The 20,041-nt window shown below is 37.2% G+C and overlaps 2 protein-coding genes across 2 annotated transcripts; one reads left to right on the forward strand and one right to left on the reverse strand.

Moving 5' to 3' along the window:
* The first annotated feature begins 668 nt into the window (after positions 1 to 668).
* Positions 669 to 4,460, forward strand: c5ar1 (complement C5a receptor 1). The gene is made up of 2 exons (XM_065279356.2): positions 669 to 800; positions 1,473 to 4,460. Exon 2 carries the CDS (start codon positions 1,478 to 1,480, stop codon positions 2,558 to 2,560), a length of 1,083 nt encoding a protein of 360 aa, XP_065135428.2. The 5' UTR covers positions 669 to 800; positions 1,473 to 1,477; the 3' UTR covers positions 2,561 to 4,460.
* A 1,723-nt stretch (positions 4,461 to 6,183) lies between these two features.
* On the reverse strand, positions 6,184 to 19,754 carry dact3b (dishevelled-binding antagonist of beta-catenin 3b). The gene is made up of 4 exons (XM_065278710.2): positions 19,337 to 19,754; positions 10,595 to 10,730; positions 10,329 to 10,421; positions 6,184 to 10,118 (listed from the first exon to the last, which is right to left on the reverse strand). The coding sequence occupies exons 1-4, from the start codon at positions 19,568 to 19,570 to the stop codon at positions 8,779 to 8,781; spliced, it is 1,803 nt and encodes a 600-aa protein (XP_065134782.2). The 5' UTR covers positions 19,571 to 19,754; the 3' UTR covers positions 6,184 to 8,778.
* Between the last annotated feature and the right edge of the window lie 287 nt (positions 19,755 to 20,041).

Consider the following 20,041-nt stretch of genomic DNA (forward strand, 5'->3'; position numbering starts at 1 on the left):
TCATTTACAATTCTGTCCATTCTTTTGTCTGTAATAAAGCATATCGTGTCTAACTACATGCTTTCAAGAGTGCATTGTTTTGTGGTCAGCATTTTGGCATTCCCCATTCCCACAGAGTTTAAATGAGAACTTAAACTTAGTTATAAAAGGGGAAGAAACATAATGTTAACACACCTTTAAGTAGCCATAAGCATGTGATCTAAACAGCAATAATTGGGGAAGTTACAGTAAACGCACTTAGCAAAGTTGCTGTTATATTTTCTAGTTATTATAGTTTTATCCCCAACTGTACTGTGACCATCAAATGTACCTCATAAATAATAATAAATAAACAAACACTGGTTTCAAATTGTAATTGCAGTTTATTATATATTTTACCTAAATACCCAAAAATTCAACTTTGCCCCAAAGTTAAATGCTTGATAAATATTTTGTACATGTAATAGTTTAACATCTACATTACTAAATGAAAACATTTAAATTTGCATTGGCACTGAAAATAAATCTATTATTTATATATACCCACTGTTTAGTTTCAGTGTCGACTGTCTCCAAACATTTCATTAACTGATGACGTTTTATAAAACAGTTCTAAAAACAGTAACAAAAAAAAAACACAGAAACAAAATGTGCTTAAACATCACTAAGGAAGGACTTGTGCGCACACTATTTTGCAATCATTTCCTTTCCTTAATCACAGTTGAAAATGAGCTGAACCGTTCAGCCTGAACGTTAAACCTTGACTACTACATTCGGGGAGGGTGACACGGACACAACTTCACAGCCACAAAATCTGAGAGGTAATGCACTTTGGTCTTTTTGGTCAGTTCAGAATAGTATTTTAATATTAAAATAAAAAAATTAAAAAAAATTAACTGTATTTTAATAACTAATAAACTAATATATTTTTATACATTCAATGCATTACATTTTAACACATGACATTGCTTAATGACAATTTAGTAAAAAAGATGCCCAGCAAGCACTTTTGCATTTAATAGTTAAATGCAACTATTAGACATTTAAAATGTCTAATAGTCGTCCAAACACAGCCCAGACTAAAACAAGGGCTGTCAGTGAAAATTTTATTGACGTCTAACCGTAGCACAAAATAAATGACATGTAATAAATAAATAAAACCAAACTGTTGACTTTGCTTACATGATGGAATATCAGACATCTGTTATTTGAGCACAAACGACATTCAACGTCAAATTCAAAGTTGGGTTACTCATAGCCGGACTTTATCGGGACTATAGTTAGGTTAGATGGTAAAATGATAGCTATTGCTTGCCAGGTGTTTATTAAATAGTGGCAATGTGATATGTGCAATTTTTGACTGATAATTCACACACAGGACAACTCAAAATAACAGCTTTGGCTGCTTTTTGATGTTTGCAGTAGTTCTCATTTCTGTAAGTCCTGTAATTTCAAATTTTTGTAACTGTCTCATTTTTTGTCATATTTCACAGCTATAATGGAGGATTATATCTTTGACTATAATTACACTGCGAAGTGTGAAGACTGTGAAGGTTTTGTCATTGACCCCACTGAAGACCTGGTATCTACCTTAGGTGTACAGCATTGGGTTGCTCTGATCTGCTACGGCATTGTCTTTCTGCTGGGGGTCCCGGGCAATGGTCTGGTAGTTTGGGTGACCGCATTCAGAATGCCAAACTCGGTCAACGCACAGTGGTTTCTAAATCTGGCCATCGCTGATCTGTTGTGCTGCCTATCTCTGCCTCTGCTGATGGTACCGCTCGCTCAAGACCAGCATTGGCCTTTTGGTCCTTTGGCTTGCAAAGTACTACACGGTCTGTTCTACATGATGATGTACTGCAGCGTTCTGCTTTTGGTCGTAATCAGCTTGGACCGCCTTTTACTGGTGACCAAACCCGTCTGGTGTCAGAACCACAGGAATACGAAGGTAGCCCGGTGCACCTGCTTGGCCGTTTGGCTGCTGGCTCTGTTGGGTAGCTCTCCGCAGTTTGTGCATAGGATGGAAAAAACACTAAGTAAGACTAAAATTATTTGTGCTAATGAGCATCATAGCCATGGTCAAGCCCTGGCTCTGACTCTCTCTCGTATTCTCCTGTCTTTTGTGTTACCCTTCTTGATCATCTGTGTCAGCCACTGGAAGGTTTACCAGACGTCAAAGTTTGGACGGGGCCACCGCGGCAATAGCAAGTCAGCCCGGACGCTGCGTGTTATTATTGTTCTGGTGTCATCCTTTTTCCTGTGCTGGATTCCTCTGCACATTGTGGATATCCTTGACATAATACTGCACGATAAATTTGAATTACATGCCAACCTGCGTTTAGCCCAGGTGTTAACGCTTTGCTTGGCTTACATTAACAGCTGTCTGAATCCTCTACTCTATGTGTGTCTCGGGCGTGGTTTCAAAGAAAATCTGATAAGTTCACTGCGTAGTGTGCTTCACTTTGCATCCGAGGCACCGATCTCTCGAAATACCATGACTGCAAGCTCTAAAACAACCACAGACGGCAGCAGCTGTAAAACCCAAATGAACATTTACATGAACACTTCAACCAGGATATAGGAAATATCGTTTTCTCAGTGCAACAGTAATGAAGATTTTTTCCCAAAACTATGGCCCTTGGTGATTCATAAAATGCAAGTCCAGAGCCTAGAGTCAAGTAAAAACAGGCCACACAAAATGAATCCTACTGACAATAGTTTGAAATCTTAGAAGAGAAAAACAACCTGTCTTTACAAGAAACTGAAAACTGTTGACAGCATTGGAACCTAATTCATAACCTCAGTCAAATGGTGCTGAATCATCGTCACCAAACACCGCAGTTTCAACTAGAAATCCTGTATTTGTTAAATTACACATCCACTTTTAAATGTCTATGAAGAAATGTATCTTCACATGTAGCATGCCAACATTTGTACAGTGCTAGAGGATTATTATTACTTTTTTAATAAATAAAGTATTTTGCAGCATAAGATTGTTAAATAATCGCTTGATTTGTTAAACCAAACAAATAACTAACTATGATTAGGACCACTAAGACCATAGAGTCTCTATGTCTTTAACTTACTGGTTTTATGTAGGCTATATGTAAATGTATAATAATGTAAATGCATATGTGCCTGACAACGCTCTAGATGTCAGTAAATTGTAAATTTATTCCTAACCCTAAATTTAAAAATAGAAGATTAAGTTTATTTTAATAATTAAGAATTATGCAATAATTTATATATTTTATATTTAAAAACAATAAAATTTGAAAACACCTCATGCCCAAAATGCTATAAATAAGCCATAAGTCTCAACTAGTTTTGATCAAAATTTCAATTAGAAATTACAAAAAATGAAGTTTTTGTGACACTTTTAGTGCTTTTACCTACAACCACTGTCATTGGTTTGCTACATACTATTGTCAGAAATGTACAAATTACTGTCACTGCATTATTATTACTGGTAAAAGATTTTGAAATATGAAGACTATGCTCTTAGAAGTTTCCAATTATATACAGGATGTCAAAATATTTGTGTTTTAAACATGTAATACCAGTTGGCCCACCTGAGCACCCATGACATTTTAGAAAATTGCTCTCACTATATAATTTTTTTCTAAATCGGTGATAAATATTTGAAAACTAGACACTTTCCACAAAACTGAAGCTTTCCAATAATGTATAGTTTGTCAAGATTATTGTAGTTTTGTTAATAGTTGTATAAAAAAACATTTGGACCCACCTGTGGCCCAGACAGTTAATGGATTTTAAAGGAATAAAGCTGAAAAAGTAATTTTCATTTTTATTTTCACATGTCAGCATAGCAGCAACAATATTTGTATAAGGTCCATAATCCACTATTGAACTTTTTGACGTGTGTTTGCAACTATGATTTTTCCATATAACAGAGTTTTTGCTCTGTCAACATAATGCTAAATTTATCACTCTGTGGAAAATGAACAATACAAAATGTTGAGCAATGATTATGTTTCTTAATCAACCTTTCTTGCAAGTGTATGTTCCTGATAGTTCTATTATAAAATTTAATACCTCCATGTACTCCTAGACAATGCTTATAACATAGTTTTAAAATGAGTCCTACTCACTCGTTTTTAAATAATACATTTGAAAAAAATCCATGTTACTTCAAATACTCTATCCTAAACTATATAAAACTGCAATGCTTTCTTGTTCTTTGTTTCTATTTCATGTGAATCTGCTTTGAAACGATGAACAATTGTAAAAAGCACTATATAAATTGCACTGAATATTAGTTTTTATCTTTGTTTTACAGTTTTTGTGTTTCGCAAACCTGGCTTGTTGTTCTGTTGTATATACAATTACTTACTGTGGTAGGGTGCTATTGAAATTCCTTTGATCAGACTGAAAATATGAAGTAACTTTGTGTCCCAATTAATATGTTGTCCTGGATCCACTGCACCACTTTTGTATCTATAAATAAAGTTTTTTCAGTCCAGAGTTCCTCCAGTACCTTTACTAAGCCTTGACTAAAAGCTCTACAAACACAATGTGCAGTCTTTTAAAAATGTTTGGGAGGTCAATCAAAAAGCTACATTCATTTTTACAATTAACCACTTCAGATTATTTTAAATCAAACACCCGGGTGACTTTTTAAAGCAGTTTATTAAGAACATGCAATGCACAGAAACAGCTTGAAAGACTAAATTATAAACCCTAGATACACCGTGGCAGTGGAAATGGTAAACTAATATAATATAATAAAGGCAGGCAAGGCATATTTAATACACACAAAAACACTGACAGATATTCACATGAATGTTGAGTCTGGGCTTATCCACCGTACAGTATATAAATGGCACATGTTAGAGAGTCTGTCTGTTTAGCAGCAAAATATATATTTCAGTGCACTAAATGAGGCATATACTGTAAATAAGCTACATAATGTCAATCTTTATAATCATGATTAACTGGTTTCTATAAATGTAAAAAAGATGCAGTTACAAAACTACAAATGAATTTTAAAGGATTATTCCACTTTCGTAAAAAAAATCTCAATAATTTACTCTCCCCCATGTCACTTAAAATGTTGATGTCTTTCTTTGTTCAGTCGAGAAGAAAACTTTCCAGGATTTTTCTCAATTTAATATCTAAAAGACTTTATTAGACGCCAACAGTTTACAGTTTCAATGGAGTTTCAAAGGGCTCTAAAGGATCCCAAACGAGCGATTACTCTAGCAAAACGATTGTCATTTTTGGTAAGAAAAAAAAGTACTTGTAAACCACAACTTCTCATCTTGAACCAGCTTTGTGACACGCCAGCACGCAAAGGTCATGCGTTACATATGTGAAACGAACATTTGTGAACCAATTTAAAGGATAATTCCGGTATTTAACACTTTGAGTCTCATTTCTGGTTTGTTTTGGATGAAATACAGTGATGGACACTGAAATGTTGACAATGGGTCGTGTCTTGAGTTTTTGACTCGTTTAAAAGCGTCTCTTGTCTGCTTCAGAATGGAAGTCAATGACCATGCACAAACATGTCATTAAAACAACACTTAACGTTCATTTTCAAAACTGTGCTACTCACCGAGTGTTGCGTGGTGTTCGTTGATGATTAAAAACAAGTTGTGTAGCGACATACAGTTTCTGTCGTGTTTTATTTGGCATTTTGTAAAATTCCATTGACTTCTCTTGGAAGACTCATTGCTCGCTTATATATCGCTCCGCCGCCGGGAAACAGAAAAGGGGTCTGTTTACATGTGGTTGGAGTTTTTTCGCTCGGTTTCTCTCAGAAGAAATTTTTCCCATATTTGATGGCTCAGTGACCAGCTTTACGTTTGAAGTTGAGCTCGATTGTGACTGTCTATACGCTAGACACCGAGCGTACTTGTATGGCAAAGTGGTTGTCGCCATCAAGTGGTCGGGAGTGTGCTAACGCTTCAGACTCAAATATAGAGCGGAAGTATATACGCGGTTGTGAGGTATCTGAAAAAATAGTTCCACTATAACACGGATTGAAATCATACATTGCGCCAATATATTTGTTTTTAATCATCAACAAACACCACAAACCACTCGGTGAGTAGCACAGTTTTGAAAATGAACTTTTAGTGTTGTTTTAATGAGATGTTTGTGCATGGTCATTGACTTCCATTCTGAAGCAGTCAAGAGACGCTTCTAAACGAGTCAAAAAGTCAAGACACGACCCATTGTCAAAATTTCAGTGTCCATCACAGTAGTGCATCCAAAACAAACCAGAAATGAGACTCAAAGTGTTAAATACCAGAATTATCCTTTAAACAATAAACTGACACCAAGACATTAGTATCATTCCTCATACAACAACGTCGGAACGGTCTTTCTCCACACTTGCGAACACTAGATTACACATTACGTGAGGTCACGCTGGCGCGTCACACAGCTGGTGCAAGACGAGAAGTTGTGGTTTAAAAGTGCCTTTTTTAAACCATTTTGCCTCATTTTGGATTGTTTTAAGCCCTTTGAAGCTGTTTTTGAAACTGCTATTTTAAACTGCATTGAAACTGTAAACTGTTGAGGTCCAATAAATTCTATTAAATTGAAAACGTAATTTCTTCTCGACTGAACAAAGAAAGACATCAACATTTTGGATGACATGGGGGGGGGAGTAAATTATCTGGATTGTTTAAAGAAAACGGAGTAATCCTTTAACAAACATGCTACAAAAATTTTATCAAGCATACTTATCTCTTGTGCAAAATATAGAGAAAACACATAGGACATAGAATTAAAGTGGTTCATCCTCATGTCGTTCCAAACCCGTATAACTTTCTTGTTCACAACATAATAAATGTAACAAAAAAATGAAATGTAATAAATAATCCCAGAGGAAAAACGTATTGCTAAGAAAGTGTTTCACGATGCCTTCAAATAAAAAAAAACTTTTAACATCCAAAAAACCTTTCTGTTTTACAAAATGTTTTTTGTAGTGAAACTTTTTTCTGAGGAGCCTTTTAAACACCTTTATTTATAAGAGTGTATAGGTTTCATTTAAAAGGGTCATATGATGCAATTTAATGTTTTCTTTTGTCTCTGGAGTGTTAAAAGCTGTTTGTGCATATAAAAGATGCATAAATATACAAAGATTAAAAGCTCAAACCCAAAGAGATATTCTTTCTAAAAGCGAAGGCTCATTCACGCCTTTCTAAAACGCCTCACTACATCACTGTGTGGGAAGATTTGCCTAACACCGTCCTATACTATACCCAAAGAAAAAAGGCGTAACCTTTATTCTCGCTGTAGTATTGTTGCGGTCACCGCCATGACTTGGAGACACTGTGCATTGGGAGCTGATAATTCAAATATGGTAAGGGGAGTAACTTTCCATCACCTGAGGTATTCGGCCAATCACAAGTCACTACATAGCTAGCCAATCACACAGCACACCACTCTATTCAAAATGCTGTTCTTTTTAAAAATCAAAAGGTGTGTTCGAGCTCATGCGGCGCTGCGCAGATCAATCGGCAAGATTTGCCGTTTGCAGTCGAGGGAGAAGTTGAAGACCGACCCATCACTGCTGCTTGCCCTGGTGACGTGTTTGCCGTGTTTCCTTTTATTTTTCGTGAATTAAGTTAATTAGATGGTTAATTTGTGAAAAACAAACCTTTTAAAATAAATTTGCAACCAGAAACATTTTATATTGAATATTTTAATTGCTGTTTATACTGTATGTCCAAAAATAACAGGAAACAGGCCTACATTATTAAAATACCAATATAGTTTGGTATGTTGCTTCTTTTTATTTTACACAATAAAACATATTTATGTATATACACGTGTTTCTTCATCTTATAAAAACATGAAATTATAATGTTAACTCGTTGAACTGAAGGTTGGATTAAACATGAAAACCACATGATCGTTGTCATCAATGAGGCGACCAATCACGACGAGCTGTGTCGTCATCGGAACTCTGTGCAGCCGCTTTGGAGAGGCTGCGCTGGCTGAGCTAGCTGGCTACTCTCGAAGCGCTCTCGCGATACTTTAAAACCATATGACAAAGTCACGTGCCTTCTGCGCCAGCACAAGTCGGAAAAAAATACTTACCGGCATGCACTGCTTCAAGTCAGCCGCCGATCGGTCTGCGCAGCGCCGCATGAAATCGAACACACCTAATGTGTTTCAGAAAGGCAGGACTTATATGTGGTAAACTGAAAAATAATGTGTTTTAACCCTAAAACCAAGTAAACACATTGCATTACACCAGATACACAAAACAACATTCTTCTTAGCAACAACTTCTTTAAGCATCAACTTTGTATCAGGTGTTTCTCCAAAAAAAAATGCTTAGGAGAAATAGAAATTCATGAGACTATTGTTAAAATAGATGTAAAAAATTTAAAAGAATATTGCGGATTTTATAGCTTGGATAATCTGGTTTTGGATCTATTTAAGGTGAAATTAAAATTTAATGGATTTCAGATATGAAGATGTGAAAGTTTTCTGATGGGTTTTTCAGGACCTGCAAGAAAAATCTAAAATGTTCTATCTGCTTTCCATTTAATCTCTATACCATCTAGGAGGAACAATAATATATAAAAGACATCTCTTCCGTAATTTCTCTTATGAGATATGAAGACAAGTTTAGATTTATGAGATCCATTACCTCCCTTACATCCACTCAATATGAATTTCTGGAACATTCTGAATTTCTGTTTAAAAGTAAAAAACACCCTTAGATGAACTCTTCAAGTATGGCAAAAATGTGATCCACAGTACTCAGCAAGTGCTATGAAGTGGGCATAGATGTTTATGTATTCATTTGACGACTCAGACAGTGGTCATGAGTTTAAGAGATCCCGAGCGAAAGCGCATGATCTTCTTTTTTAGTGCATGCGAGGCTTTAATCTTGACCACAGAATTGGAGGGATTTTGGTTGGAAGAGGATGGGGGCAAGCGAGGGGGCAATTGCTGAGGCCAGACAAGCCCTCCACTCTCGTCTGAATCGCTAGACGCCGAACTGGACCCTGGGGAGAAAGTCCCACTCAGACTGGAGTCAGAACCATCTGTTGGCTCAACAGCCCTCTCCAACCCCTTCCCTACCCTCTGATCCTGCTTCTTTAACTGAACAAAACTGTGTCCAGATGCATGGTTGTGTCTGCTTTCATGCACCTCCGCTCTATAAGCTCCCTCGTTCTCCTCTTGACTGACATTGGCCGAGGAGCACCAGAGCCGCTGACTGGATTTAGAAAATGTGTCACCGTGTTGCCTGTCCGTGTCCCGTCCCACTGTAAAATATTTGTGCTCTGCCGAGGTGGCCCATCCTTGAGAGGAAGAACCATCCTCTGACCTAGAACGGCTGGTAGTGCTGGTGTGTCCGTTTCCTCTAGACGTCCACCTTTCTTTTGAACTTCTGGTTAGGGAGCGAAAAAGAGCCCAGTCTTGAGGAGAAGCAAGAAGCTGGTGTTGCTCACGGGGCATAGCTGAGCAGGTCTGATTGCAACAGGTGTGAATATGTGGTTTCGTGGTTTCCAACATAGAGGGGTGGCATTCAAAATAACTACGTTGATGCTGAGGTGAGTCGGTTTCGTCTGTGCTGGAGCTGACATCTGCGACTCCATATTGATCCATCTCCAAGGAGGACTCTGGATTCTCGCTGTCGAGTGAAGTTGGTCCAGTCTGGGAATTAAGAAGGTTCATGTAACATCCCTCTTGGGGATCATCATCCTGGTTCTCATTCTCTGAGAGGGGCGCCCATTCATGCTGTTTGAGTTGGTCTTGGTAACTGTCCTGGTATGGGTACTGCCACAGATTAAGATCAGAGTTGAGTTCAGAGATCGCCCTGTGGTGTCGACGCTGCAGGAGGGTCAGGATGTATGTTTCTACACGCATGGCCCGCTGGATGTCCTCTGCTGTTGGGCCATCATCTGTTTTTACTGTAGCATCTTCGGTGAGACTTAACTCGGGTGTAAGGCTTTCGTCCTCAACAGACAATGAACCAAACTCCTCCCTCGGATCTGTGGCCCATTGAGTGCTATCTTCATCATCCTCTTCCTCCTCTGTTCCCTCAGCGATACCCTCTAAAGGGGGGTAAGGGGCAGAAAATGAGCGGGGTAGGGTGGTATGTATTGGGGGCTCCATATGACCCTCCCAGTCCAGCATGTAGGCATCTGTTAACACATTAAAATGAAGTCTTATTATAAAAATGCATTCATTTGGCAGATGCTCTTATACAAAGTGACTTGCAGTGCATTAAAGCTATACATTTACATTATGTATGTGTTTCCTAATTGTTACATATTTTTAGAAATCACAGTATATATAGTACCTAGTAAATCTTAATACAATAACACTTGATTGGGGGTAAAGTACACACTTACCCACAGATCTGGGCCTGTGACTGGGGACAGCAAAGTATGGAGAGGAACAAGTACGCAGTGAAGGAGACAGACACTCACTTTGCTCATAAAAACCTTAGGGAATTAAAATAAGTTTTAAAAATATTTCAATCCATCAACACATCTGGATGTTTTATGGATGGTTCTGTTACACACAAGACAATACACCCTGATAGGCTAAGATAGCAGTATAAAAATATTCAGATATGTTTCATCTTTCAGAAATCTAATAAAGATGACTCATATACCTGAGCTGGATGCACTGGGGCTGTCCAGTTCCTCCTCTGTATTTTGCTCACATGTGAGTCCTGTATCCACACTCAACTCACTGAGCTGCTCTTGCAGTGCCAGTATCAGCAGGCTGGGGGCGTCCTGGAGCCGGTTCTGCAGGGAAGCACGAAAACAGTGAGAACAATTACAGACATACTACAAATAAAAATAAATGTAAACACTATACATTCATCACAGAGAAAATGTGACCTCGTCCGTGAAAACCTGGCTAAAATCGTATAATAGAATTAAGAGATTTAGAGCGAGTCACAGTACACTCTAAAAAAACAAACGGTGCTATATAGCACCAAAACAATTGCTTTGGATCGTAACGATAGAAGAACCATTTTAGTGCCATATAGCACCGGTGAAGAACCAGTGAAGCACCTGTGAAGCACCAGTGAAGCACCAGTGTAGAACCATATAGGTGCCATATAGCACCACATATGGTTCTACATAGCACTATATGGTTCTACACAGGTGCTTCACTGGTGCTTCACTGGTGCTTCACTGGTTCTTCACTGGTGCTATATGGCACTAAAAATGGTTCTTCTATCGTTACGATCCAAAGCAACTGTTTTGGTGCTATATAGCACCGTTTGTTTTTTAGAGTGTAGTCATACATTAACTGCACGATAAATCGCATCAAGTAACCGGATTTAATGAATCGCATGCGATTTAAACTGACCATAAAATGACAAAAATTTGTAAATAAATAAAAATGTATAAACTGTGACTTCAAGGTACCATTCTTAAACTTTCATTTATTACATAAAATGATAAAATGAAAGATTTAATTGAAAGTATGTTTTATTATTTTGCACAAAAATACTAGAACTTGGTTTGCTAAAAAAATATTTATCTCTGTGTTCACTTTAGGCACGAAAACATAAGACGATTCTTATATCATTCGTTTCAGGAAATTCTTTTCTATCATTAGGAAGTGAAAATAGCGACAATCAGGGCTGGGTTTCGAGATAACGATTGAACTTAGCACTTAAGAGGGCTTTCTACGAGCTACTTAACGAACATTCGTTTTTCATTTACGTGCGTTTCCCAAAGATGCACGTATAACGATCGTTCGCAGCTGGGTTTTGAGTGCTACTTACGAGTCCCTATCCGTTTGTCAAGTGCTAAAATGTCACCAATAGAATGACTCGAATTTGTAGCAGTTGTTTGTTTAGGCTAATGATCTTTAGCCGATGTGCACTTATATTTTATATAATATTTTTTATTATTGTTCAATGACTTATTAAATGTTTTAAAATTGTTCATAATGAAATATTATTTTCCGTATTTAGTTAGGACTTGTCCCACTGCAAAATGCCTTCTGCATTTTATATTATAGTTTAGATTATTATTATTATTTGTTGTTTATTATCTATGTTTATTTATTTATTATTATGGATTATTGCATTGTACCATAAATATTTATTTGGGTTCTTCAATCAGGTGCCATACCCTTCAAAACTTTTTTTTTTACTGTAGCCTAGATGAATTATAGCAGCAGTTGGTAGGAACCATTTATCAATTTGCTAGTACCAACTTTTACCCAAATTGTACCAAATATGTTTTCCTTCATTATTAATTTATGTTTAGTCATTTAAATGTGATTTCTCATTTGAATTTTAAATATATTATATTAAAGTAATTTAAACAAATAAACAAAGAAAACCCCAATAAATAAATATACATTTAAAACATTACATTATCGTTATTGCAGGAGTGCAATTTGCTGGTTGTCCTGCAGGTGACCTTGTAACTCTGCTGTCTTATGATGCACTTATGAATTAACAATTACTCCAGAGCACTCGTAGATCTACGATGATTTTCAAGTGCTACTTAAGCTATGAAGCTTTTGGGAAACGGCCCGTTATTCTAAGATGATTCGTACTATCGTTTTTACGATCTACTTAGCCTTACCATGCTTTTGGGAAACCCGGCCCAGGTCAGTGCAGGGCAAGGCATACATTTTGCACTTCAGCCTGATTCTTATTTCTGTGCTGATATTTTCATGTCATCATCACAGAAAAATTCAGAAACAGCTTATTTGTTCTGTAGCTCAACTTCTGACAAGATAACCACCCTATTTTAAATACATAAAAAAATCAGTTTTTGGTTGCTGGTGCGTGATGAATTCTAAATCGGAATAGCAGCTAGGGTTGCCAACGCTCCCATATTAGCTGGGACGTCCTGTATTTTGGGCCAAATTGATCGGGACGTCCCTTTTTTTGACTGCTGTGCTGATCTAACCAGTGACTGATACTAGGCTAGTTGGTTAATCGACTTATGCCGCGCCACATGAAGTTTATTCAACTAAGTTCGGGAGGAGCATGGTCATGTAATCCAACCAATCAGCGCAAAGAGGTGTCTATAAATAGACGTCCCTCACCTCTGTCCCATGACTGTTTTTGCAGCATCCCTCATCAACCCCATCACAACAATTTATATTTGGTGGACCTAAACAGAAATCATTTAACTATTATAAGATTCATGAGGGATTCACAGTACAGAAAGATTTGACGTAAAAGCTTTTGATAATATTTTTTAAGGAAAATATTGGGAAAAGGCAGCAATAAAAAGCCACCGTTATTTAAGCCTGCGGGTGTCTCTGGGATCCCAAGAACCCCATGCAGGATCCTTCAGTGCATAAAGCTGTATTTCAAACACCACTGACTATTTTAATTCATATGGGCTTAAATAAGAAAGAAATCAAGGGGTGACCACCATCATCCTCTGACCTTAGTCCTATAAAGAGCCTGTGGAGCATCATTATATGAAAGATCCAACCTGATCTCACGAATTTCCGTGTAATAGTCACAGAATATTTTGCTCACGTATCTCCTCATTTTTCCGTGTCCATACCACTGACTTTCTTTTCCTTGTCAGTTTCACGTATTGGTTACTCAATTGTTTTTCCTATTTTTAAACCATTGTCGCTTGTGTTTGGGTTAGGATGTCACTTTAACTATTGGTTTATACTATTTTTTTAATATGCAAAAGCTGCATATTTTGCATAGTTTTTTAAAGTATTAAAGTATATTCTGACATATTTATTTCATTTAAATATAACAACATCCACACTATCATATAACTGTTGAGGGTAAAATAAAATGTGTAAGCTTACTGACTGTATTGGAAAAATAAACAAAAATGGCATGTGCATAATAATTTGGAATATGGTGTATATATAATTGTATGTTTTATTTTTTACAACCGCCCAGCTGCCAGTAATACTGTAATTTCTACATCCATTTTTTTACAGGATGTTTAATTAGGAAATATAACTAGTTTTATCAAACATGTCTTAATAAAAACATTGTAAGCATTTTGAGGCAAAACAAAGGGCACTAATGTATTTTAAGATATGTCAGCACAAGTTGTTTTGGACAGCTTTTACATTTATTTTAGTCTAGGACTAGTCTAATCCCTGTCCGGGAAACCGTCCCTATGTGTTTATTTTAAAATGCTGACCGAAGCTGTGATCTTTCTTAATTTGGCCTGGGACATTGGCTGTGGTAGTTCCCCTAGCTATACAGCTAACATCTTTTTAATGCAAGCAGAGTTTGGGACATTGTGAGTAGTCTACTTTTGTGTTAATTTGTACAGTTTCCGGAACAAGTACAAAATCTGCACTATGTTCACCCACGTTCAAAAAGCAAAAGTTTGGTTAAACATGAATGATGATTAAAGATGAAAGCATTGCCAAATGCAATACATGTGGTAAAGATATTTCGTGGTAAGGAGGAAGTACCTCCCTAATATGATGAAACATTTGCTTTATCACCAACCGTAAGTCCTGTTACAATGCACCAGATACACAGCTAATAATAGCAATTGATAGTTTTTATGTGTCGTGATGCACGTAGTGGAACGCCTCACTGGAGGGCAAGGGAGCGCTATCTGCCGTTGTTGCATGTTAAGAAGTGAGTGACTTCTTTAGTTTAGCATTAATACTGAATAGTTGTTGTTTAATAAAATACACTAACGGACAAAGAGATAATCCTATGCTACAGAGTGCCGTCAGAAATGAAAACCCAGAAAAGAGGAATTTGTGAATTTTGTGTCATAAACGTATGTGCCCCTGGCCCCAGTGAGGGGAAATAATGGCAGGCAGCCATCAATATACACTCATATTCATGGCCGTAGCCAGGGTTTGAAAATTACTGAGGTCCAGAGTGGGGTGTTAAGAGTTAACAAATGCTATCCCAGGTGAAAAAAGTGCACTTAAATAAATACACTTTTTAAGTACACTTAGTAAATGTACTATTTTCACATATATATATCACATTTGTTTTTGGTACTTCTTAAAATTAAGTTAAGAACATCTAAGTGTTATTTTAAGATATCATTTATTTAAAAAAAAATCTAGTTGGTACTGGTATTCTTACTTTTTCAGGTAAACTGAAGTACTGCTCAAGTAGAACTTTACTTTTAATAAGTATATTTGTAGCATAACTTTTACATAACTTACAAATGTAATACTTGCTAGTATTTAAGTGGTTTAAGTACATTGAAGCATACTTTATTTTTACCTGGGATCTAAAATATTCTGTCTTAACCTTTATACACTTTGGGTACACACTCTGTTTTGGGGGATGGACTGGGACTGCTGGATTATTTATTACTTTTTCATGCAACAATGTTTATTTTTGTAATCATTTTAATAAGCAATATTATATAACAAAAACGTTTCAAGATTTTAAACAAGAACTTGTTTAGTGCTCTTATTGTTTTCAGCATGACTTTGTTAAAAGTTAACTTCTAAATTAAATGAAATAACAGAATTCTTAATGCTTATGTTTTGTTGAGATTAGCTTTACCATTTTACACTACGTGTTTTAACATATGTGGCATATTTTATTTAAACCCAATTCTTCTACATCTTTGTACCAGAGTTATTTTCTGTTCTTCGATAGTGTTGTTGATGTTGATACTCTTACAGACACAATAATGATGATTACTGCTTTTATCTTACCGAATGTAGTATCAGCAATAACCTGCTCGCGCTAAATGATGCGTCTTATTTGATAACTTTCAGTTTCCATGTTGCCAGATTTAGTACGAAAGAAAGCAAAAATAATTGGCCTTAAAAAACAAAGTTCGTCCAAACCTTGTATTTCAGAAATAAATCAGAGAAATACTAACCTACACCTAACAATTACTTTATAGATAATGTCAAAGTGTAACATTAATTGCTAAAACACTACGTCTAAAGAGGATTTTTAACATTGGGATCTGGCAACACTGCAAATTCTGTACCTGCGCTGTCACAGCTTAAGCCAGTCTTCGTCATTTTACACCAGTAAACTGTCCAAACTTAATTATATATGCAGATTCGTTTTGAAAAACGAATTAGTCATTCAGAGAACTTCAAATTTTATTTTTTAATTTGAAAAAAGTACTGAGGTCAGGGCCTCTGTGACCTCATAGCTGGCTACGGCCATGCTCATATTTACAGTGACCATTTCATTTAAGGTAACTTAACATAAACACTGGATACAGTATATTAATCATTAATGGGGTTTCCATCCAAACGTGAAGCAAATCTTTTAAAAAAGCGGCATAAAGGAAACAAACAAATGCAAATAACCGAAAATGGGTAAAGAGGCAGGATGTGGGTGAAGCTGAGGTGGCTGGTTGCTGAAACCATGACTGCCTAGTGCGACTCTAGTGACAGAAGTGGCTGTTCACCCCTCACTCAAGTGGCCACATCCTTAATTAAGCAGTACTTTAAGGCTAAATATAATTTAAACGGATGAGTTACAAAAATATTCACCCCGCTAACAGTTGTCACGAAGGGCAAAATTACCTAAACAGACCAAAAACACTTTTTGTACCAGGCTGTAAACATATTATTTTCTACTGTAAAGTTGGGCATTTTAACATGGATGTCTATGGGAATTGACTCCCTTTTGGAGCCAGCCTCTAGCGGCCATTCGATGAGTTGCAGTTTAAGTCACTTCCGTATTGGCTTCATTGGATTGCCCTCGCTTTAAACATGTAGCACGGTTTCAAAACATCAGCAGTATGCAGCGTTGCTCATCTGCGCCATTGGAGGCAGTTATGTAAGCAAATGTACCAAACTTGCAACATCAATAGTTTACTAACGACATCAGGATATTGTAGCAAAACCTTTTGTCACGAACCACAAAAAAGTATTTTTCACTTCCCGTTTTTGCTGCCAAATTTTTCCTTGCAACACAGTGTTACACACCTGGGGTTTTGCCTAAATTTCGCTGGTTTATGACGCAAAAGCTGTTTGACTTGGGTTATATTTTTAAGCATTTTTTCCGTTTACTGCTCAAAGTGCATTTATGTTCCATAATAAAAGCTATAATAATGTCAAAACCTAAGTAAACAGATCCAAGACAGATCTAAGATACTTTTCTATTTGGTAAAAGCAAAAACACTAATGCAGTTTTACATCCAACATATAATTTGTCAGGTTTTTATCCTGCAACCGGGCTGATTCAAAAGGTTTAGATGTGTCTAAAATATTATTGTTATAGTTTGAATGCATGGAAAATTACAATTTTGTATGTTCACAACCCCTATTTATTTGTGTCTTTGAAATAAAGGAATTCACAGAATTCTCAAGCGCAGTGTTGCTTCTCAAGGCTTTATTTTATGCAATAAAGGTTGCCTTTATTTTACCCTACCCTGAATCCATATGTGTCCATTCTTCACTACTTAAATAGGACATACAACAACTTTGCCATTTTTTTATAAAAGTACACGAAAAAAAAATCAAGGAAGGAAAAATTTTGCCTGTAACTTACACAACGGCTAGGTGTGATGTTACAAGAAAGCTTGTGACTTAGGCTCGCCATGTTTCCTCTTGGGATCTTTGATTCAGCTTTAGTATTAATCTTCACAGATTGTCTTAAGACAGCATGACAAATCACCTGGTTTGACGCATCAACCTCAAACGTATCACAGATGCAGAAGGCAGCAGTCTATCTCATTACCACAGAAACAGACAGGACCTGAGGGAGATCAAGCTGCGTGTGTACTCTCATTATCTGGCTGCTGTGCGCGCCTTGCCTTTAATGTGCCAAAATAGGACACGACCAGTTTCCCCCCCCCACACACACACACCACCCTGCCCCCATTTATCAGCACACACACATTTCACAATCCAAAAGTAGAAACTACATCACTAAACTGCAATAATTAGTACTGATGCATTCACACGTGCATGTACACATAAAGCAGAGAAACTCTGGCCTTGAGGGATGATGTTGTGTTTGCCCAAATGTTGTATGTGCAAACAGCTATACTGCAAATACTGCTGGGACAACTACAGCTCAATTTACAAATTAATATGTATGTCATGCAGTAAAATAAAAATAAAACAATGGGAGATATAAGGACTTCCCCTAGTTACATTGCTAATTGTATAATTAAATTGTAAATGTGTAATTACATTATACCCGCAAGGCTGTATTAACATCACACAGCACCCCATCCTCTGCTATTGCCTGAGGAAATGCTGAACACTGAAGAAACTAATTGTTTTTCTATAAATTATAGATGGATAGATGGATAGATAGATAGATAGATAGATAGATAGATAGAGAGATAGATAGATAGATAGATAGATAGATAGATAGATAGATAGATAGATAGATAGATAGATAGATAGATAGATAGATAGATAGATAGATCCAAGAAGTGTTTAATTGTTTCATGAAAGAGGTTTTGGTAATCGCAGCTCTCATCAGTCTGCTATAATGAAGAATAGTTTCCGGTGGCCAGTGAAGCGCGCGCTGCTGACAGCTCATTTAGGTGATGCGTCTCGAGCTCTCCCGCACGCGCCCGATTCCTGCGTGAGGCTCAACTTATTAGTATTCCGCTCCATGCGCCCTTTTGTCTGATCCTACTGGGCTGGGGGGAGTGAAACTCTGGGGAAAAGAGATCGCTGCTTATTTGATTTCTCTCACCGCCTTTCAGAGGCCTATTATTGAAAAATGAGTTAGAGTGAGGTCCTAACACAGGACAGGAAAACTGATGGACAGGTAATGAAAGGGCATGAGGGAGTAAACACTTATAGTGCATTACCTTGGAAAAAGTAGGCCTTATTCCACAACTAACCACGTAAATAAAGTAAGATAAACAGAAAGAAAAATAATGCAATTAAATAACACTACCCAACATACATCAAAACGATTTTATTTTAAACTATAATGTAATAATTAAGCCACAGCGTCATCATATGTCTTACAGACAAAAATTAACAACATTTAAGAAAATATGATGATAAAGAAATGAATAGATATTACCTCAGATACAGAATGATTAGTAAATCCATGCGAAATGAACAATGGGAAGTTAAATAACAGACAGTTATAGTGGGCCCCACCCCCTTTACACGCGCGCATCAATCACAGCTGTCAAACAGCGCCACTTTCATTAAAATGCACAGATGTTGTAAACGGCATCACTGGTAAACAAAATATGCATTTATATAGCAATGTGCTCAAATAACACTGAAAAAAACATCTCATGTAAGCAGGCCTCTTATTTTTGTACACTTCATTCGCTTTTTTATATAATGCATGAGATATTTGTGTGCATATGACACTATATTTACTACATTTTTTTTAACTTTTCATTGACTAACTTGTTTAAAAAAAATAAAACATGTAGGAAATTTTTAAGAGAAATTTATTTCCATATTGACCTCATTAGTGATTTACCCAGAACGCAGCACGTACCAGTTGGCGCCGTAGAGTCAACTGCTCGTGCTCTCTGCTGCTGCGGGCCGGACCGACATCACCCCACGTCGGGATACCCGGCACTGTATCCCCGAGCGCCAGGGCGCCCAGAACGAGGCTCTCCTGCCGCTGCTTCAATATATCGAGCTCACACAGCCACGCCAAACTGACCTCCAGACGCTCTTTAGTCCGACTGCGCTCTTCTTCCATCATCAGATGAATCTCATGGTCCATCAGGAGTTCGTTCCCCACAGAACAAAAGCAATCAATCACTCAAAATGATCTGCGTATACCTGCAGTATATACCTGCAATATACTGTAACCGTATGTACCGTAACAACGCATAAATGCCCACCTAGCTTGTGTGTTTTTCCAAACACGCGCCTTTCACATGGATGCGAGGAATCTCATCTTTCAATGTTTTCATCACGCCCCTCACATTGCTGTACTGAGGTGTTCCCTGGTTTATTAGAATACTCGCCCCTTTTTGGTTGTGATTGGTGGAAAATCACATTTCCCGCCCTCTTGAAGAATATGACCCGCCCACATCAGGACCTCAATCGCTGTTATTGGCCAGTCTTCTGAAGACTCGTATGCATGCAGACCGAATGAATATTCTGAATGGCTGAGATTATTAATTTGTCTTGTGGGTGATAGTTAATTCATTCAGTCTGACCGATTTTACAGGTCAGATGACTGGAAATG

This window comes from Paramisgurnus dabryanus, chromosome 9 (assembly GCF_030506205.2).
Source record: "Paramisgurnus dabryanus chromosome 9, PD_genome_1.1, whole genome shotgun sequence".
Lineage (NCBI taxonomy): Eukaryota > Metazoa > Chordata > Actinopteri > Cypriniformes > Cobitidae > Paramisgurnus > Paramisgurnus dabryanus.